Source organism: Leptidea sinapis, chromosome 1 (genome assembly GCF_905404315.1).
Source record: "Leptidea sinapis chromosome 1, ilLepSina1.1, whole genome shotgun sequence".
NCBI classification, from domain to species: domain Eukaryota; kingdom Metazoa; phylum Arthropoda; class Insecta; order Lepidoptera; family Pieridae; genus Leptidea; species Leptidea sinapis.
This window is the reverse complement of record NC_066265.1, coordinates 536,357-541,998: the sequence shown is the minus strand read 5'-3', so window position 1 is coordinate 541,998 and position 5,642 is coordinate 536,357. Positions and strand designations below refer to the sequence as shown.

General features: G+C 33.4%; 1 protein-coding gene across 1 annotated transcript; it reads right to left on the bottom strand.

Annotated features, from left to right (window-relative positions):
• Nucleotides 1-2,587: 2,587 nt before the first annotated feature.
• LOC126979968 (ribose-phosphate pyrophosphokinase 1) lies at nucleotides 2,588-4,428 on the bottom strand. The gene has a single exon (XM_050829578.1). It carries the CDS (start codon nucleotides 4,176-4,178, stop codon nucleotides 3,150-3,152), a length of 1,029 nt encoding a protein of 342 aa, XP_050685535.1. The 5' UTR covers nucleotides 4,179-4,428; the 3' UTR covers nucleotides 2,588-3,149.
• Nucleotides 4,429-5,642: the final 1,214 nt, after the last annotated feature.

Here is a 5,642-nt window from a genome sequence, read left to right as displayed (position 1 = left end):
AATAGCAGACATAATATTATTAGTATCTAATAGAGCTACTGCTGCACGCTACGGCACGCTGACAGACAATCAAATAGTGGAGTCTTCGTAACTAATAATAATTATGATATGTCTCTTTTCGATTAGGTATTCAAAAAAGCCCGTATGCCTTTCTTAAAGCCCAGCAACGCTCCTGTAATTCCTCTGGTGTTGCATGAGAAAGGCGGCGGTGATCACTTAAGGTGATCCGCATGCTCGTTTGTCCTTTTCCTCCATATACTTAGCTATACACATACCTACCTATAATAATGCTGTAGATAAGTAATTAGAAATATTAACATTACAATAATCAACACATGAATATAATATAAACTCAATTCTGTTATCTTTTGGCATTATATTAAATGAGATATTCATTATAAGATTTAGCTTATACAATAGTACCTTGACCTTGTAAATATTAAACCTACCTATTATGTAATAATTCAAGGTCGATCACCTATTCGTATATAATAATATTACCAATATAATTCCGGAAGAGAAATAGAATTATCGAACGCAGGTGTCACGAATTTAATTTAAATATTATTTATTGCCAAATATTATTGGTTTAATAATTTATATTATTAGATTTAGTGACCTGCCTCAGTTAATAATAGTGTATTGCACTATGTACCTTAAAATTCAGACTATTATTTCTCTTCATGTGTTCTAGCTGGCTTTTTGTTATAATACCTACACCTCAGACTGGCAATGCTTCTGTAATTCTTCAGGTGTTGCAGGGGAATGTGGGCGGCAGTGGTCACTTGGGCCCGATATCCACCATAAGGTAGAGGAGTGGTCATATTGTATTATAATAACCAAACAGATTTAGTTATTTCCACATCTCTCCGCTTAGCTTCGGTGGAAAGAGATCAAGTGGAGATGAGAGAAGATATCTGACATTTTAACTGACTTTAAAAAAGGAGTAGGTTCTCAATTCATTGGTATTTTTTTTATCTTTGTTACCTTAGAAATTCAACTGTGTGATCCGAATGTGACTTTTTTAGTTGAAAGCTGGTGCTTCCCATGTAATCCCATTGCAATTTGGTCAGACGATGGCATCCATGGGAAAACCATAAAAGTCTTAAATTTGCTATAAGTATCGCAAACAAACAACAATGATGGCATTGATGTGTATTAAAATGGAACCTAATTGTAGTCTATTAAAGTTTAATTTTGACTAGTGTGTAATAGCTTAGGACTTGATGCTCCACAATTCTGACAGAGAGGTGGAATTGATCTTCTATATATTTTCACAATTACTTGACTTGATATCTATTGAGCCATTAAACAATGATAACAAATAGAAATAAAGCCAATAATGAAAATAATAAGCAATAATATGTTACTATGTTATGATTAGTGGGAGTGTCCACAAACAGTTTACATCATTTGATTGACCTCGGGTCAATTCAGCTGATATAGCTATGATGAAACTGATTCGTTTATATTAACAACACAGATGAACTATCATTGATGTTATGTTTTATATGTATAAAGAATCACTACAAATATGTAGTTTATATGATGATAAATCAAAGTCCTTCCCTGCTTCTGTCTGTCTATTTGCAATAAACTCAAAAACTACTGCTCCGATTTCCATGCTGTCTTCACCAATAGATAGCATGGTTCTCAAAAGAAGGTTTTAGTATAATTTGTTAAGTTTTTGCATACATTTATGTATAGATCATAGATATTTGTTAGAGGTGTTGGAAAAAATTAAGCAGTCTGGGTCAGCTTTCAACTAAAGTCAAAAAATGTGTTAGAGATACAAAATAATGTATGGTGGAATTGTGTATCTTATATAGGTCTACAGAATAGTCCCCGGGGCATATGTCTTTCTCTTAAGGATAAGTATACGATATATATATAATAAGGATACTATACTCATCTTAATACATAAAAAAATAAAAAATTGTATTAATTATAAAGTGGTGATGTAAATGCTGTTTACACAAATGCAATATAAATCCTTAGCAGTTTACATAAATTAATGATGTATTCATTTACTCTTTATACCATATTATAATCTTTGATGTGATGCAACACCCCCCCCCCCCCCCCCCCCCTTCGCACCATCTCGGAAGGGTATCATTCAGAAATACATTCTTGTTTAAATTTTATCTAAATAAATAAGATTACCCATTTCTGAAGGCTTTAGACTACTTTATTCCCGTATAGGTACTTCAATCATATTTTATTCTATTTACAAAACAGCATCTCTCAAGTCCGCTAGTAAGGATATAATGGAATGAAGCCTATTTTATTATCTCAATGACAAATAAGTCCTTATGCAAGTAGTCTTTAGTACTGGAAAACTTTGAATTTAAGCAGAGAAGTATGTACTCTATCTAACATTATTAATCCTTGCACTTCAGAAAAAATTGGGTTTTAATGGTCTTTCCATCGCACTTGTTTAATAAGTGACCTAAATTGATACAACACAAGATAACAGAAATTATTAAGTTAGTGACATCCAGTGACAGAGTGCTAACTAACACAATATAGTGGTGGTCAGAATATGTCCCACAATGGCCAATGTTTTTACTTAAATGAAACAAAAGAACCTTATTAGTAATATGAAAACACTTTTATTTTCAATTTTGAGTTCATGGATCAAATATACAAATTTGATTGTTTGAAAAATCTCACAACTTACAATTTTAAGCATTTATCTAATAAACAATAAAAAAAAACATTATACTTATGTATTAACCATGGGATATACAAAAAGACCTATATTGGAATTCTTATAATACACTACATGGAACAAATTCATGTTAAAAATAACAAAATATACTAAATTGCTAGAAAAAGATACAGACTGAATTGTCTTTTTAAACCTTAATCAAAGGCCTAACTTCTTTTTTCATTACATATCAATTCATGTATCCAAAAATCAAATTAAAATACCTATTTTACTGAGAGTAATAAAAAACTCATAATCTGCATAAAAGCAATAATTGCTCTTCATTCATCCATCCCCATCTTACTCTTATTTTCTAATTGAGATTATGGCTACACCAAATCATTGGGCTGCATATGATTATAACCAATCTGCACATAATATTATCTAAGCAACAAAATTAAGATGTCATACTTAATCTAATTGCTTGGGAAATGCAAAATTAATAAGGAACATTAGAAAACAGATATGAAACAGATTCACCATTGTGTGTACGTCGCACGGCCTCAGCCAACATCATGGATACATCAATACATTGTATTTTTGGACATTCTTGCATGTGCCTTTCTTGTGGAATAGTATTTGTCACGACTACAGCTTCTAAGCAAGCATTGTTAATCCGTGATATTGCGGGTCCAGAGAAAATACCATGAGTAAGAATTGCATAAACTTTAACTGCTCCTGCTTCAATTAACTTTTCAGCAGCATGGCATATAGTACCACATGTGTCAGCCATATCATCAACCAATATAGCAGTTCGATCCTTAACATCACCAACCAACACCATTGAGGCTACTTCATTAGCCTTTTTTCTTTCCTTGTGAATCAAAGCAAAGTCAACATTTAATCTATCAGCTATTGAGGTGACTCTCTTTGCTCCGCCCGCATCAGGGGACACCACAATACTAGTCTTCCAGTCAACAATATTCTCCTTGATCCATTTAAGCACGGCAGGTTCAGCAAAAAGGTTATCTACAGGGATGTCAAAGAAACCTTGAATTTGAGATGCATGCAAATCCATTGTGATGATATGATCAGCTCCAGACACTGATAGAATATTGGCAACAAGCTTTGCGGTAATCGGAGCGCGGCTTTTATCTTTCTTGTCTTGTCTTGCATAAGGGAAACAAGGAATGACGGCCGTAACACGCGATGCCGAAGCAATCTTACAAGCATTTATCATAATCAGTAACTCCATTAGATTATCGTTAATTTCTCCACTTCCACTTTGAACAATATAAACATCTTCACCACGCACCGATTCTCCGATTTCTACACATGTTTCCATATTACTAAATTTTTTGGTTACAACTTTACCTAAATCAATTCCGAGTCTATCGACGATTTTTTGAGCTAAGTCCGGGTGGGAGCTTCCGCAGAAAATTTTGATATTAGGCATCCTTGTAATTAACGGTGAAGGGATGTTATCTAATTTATTTACTACTTCTTCCAGACAAACAGTTGATTTCATCAGCACCGGAGAAGTGGCCTCCGGTCCGTCGCTGTAAGTTAAAAGCGACGGGTCTCTACTTGCGAACTATATATTAAGCGTATCTAAATAATGATAAGAAAACATTAATAATTATAATTACGTCGCAGTTTCAAGCTGTGTCGTAAATATCACTCACACGCGCTCGTTTCCTCGTAGAACAAGTTAAATTTAATGAAATGAACGAAAAAAACAATAAACTCAACTTCAATTCGATTGCCTGATTCAAAAAATTAAAAAATTGAAACTTGAACTCAACTCATGAACTGAATCACAGATTACAGAAAACAAAATAAAATAAGGGATTGAAAAATGTTTTTTTGGCCGGGAGCCACAAAAAACACGGTATAGCAAAAGTTTTAAATTTTAATTTTATTGTATTTATTCATTTTTTCTTACTGTTTAAGTATTATAAAGTACAAACTAATTTTGTTAATCAGTGTGTAACTACTGATATTGAGGGAAATGAGGGGGTGATGTCGGGATCGTCTGAGATTATCAAAAGTATTCCAAAACAATATAATATTAACTAATAGGTTAAAAAATTATTGCACAATCTTCTAATACTTAATAATGTTATTTTTGGAATCGGTGTCGCGCGTGCGACACAAGCACATAACACTATTATAACTATGTATGTTGGTAGTTACCAACCTACCTTGGCTGACAAACAAGAATTAAAGTATGTGTTAGTGTATGCAGAATGTAATATTCTCAGAATAATTTAAATTAGAAATGAATAATTATAATTTTTTTTTATTTTTTATTTAACGCTTATCTACTATCAGTAATCGGTCATTGACTTCAGAGCTGGGGTAAGCTGGGATTGTATTTTGTGTATAGGTCCAGGATATGTACCCTATTCTAACGTTTTGGTGGATTGCTATAGAGTAAGAGAGTAGAGTAGCCTTTGAGCTAACACGTTCAGGTTGGATCGAGCTGGTATTTATAATCTGGTTACAGGTTACCTGGAGAAAAATTTTATGTTACGAGAGACACAATCAGGTTTTAGGAAATGCCGGAGTACAGTGACCGCATTGCTTGATGTCTCTGACAGTATACTAAGTTTGCAAGACAGTGGTCATTGTATTCTTCTTGTTCTTTTGGATTTTTATAATATAGATATAGATTTAATGCTATCAAAATTAAATTATTATGGATTTGATTTTGCCGCATTGAAATGGTTAAATAGCTACCTATGTGAGCGTCACCAATGTGTACAGCTGTCCCATAACAGCTCTTCCACCTTGACATCTGACACTTTACCGGTTGTAGAAGGAGTACCACAAGGTTCTATTTTGGGGTCCATATTATTTATTTAATACACAGCAGACATCAAAAGCCATATCAGGCATTGCAAATACCACTTTTATGCTGATGACACCCAAATATATATCTTGTAAGCCAAGTGAAATAGATAATGCGGTCAAGTTGCTTAATGATGAC

Coding starts and splice junctions, on each gene's coding strand:
- LOC126979968 (XM_050829578.1), bottom strand. CDS start 4,178: ATGAAATCAACTGTTTGTCTGGAAGAAGTAGTAAATAAATTAGATAAC.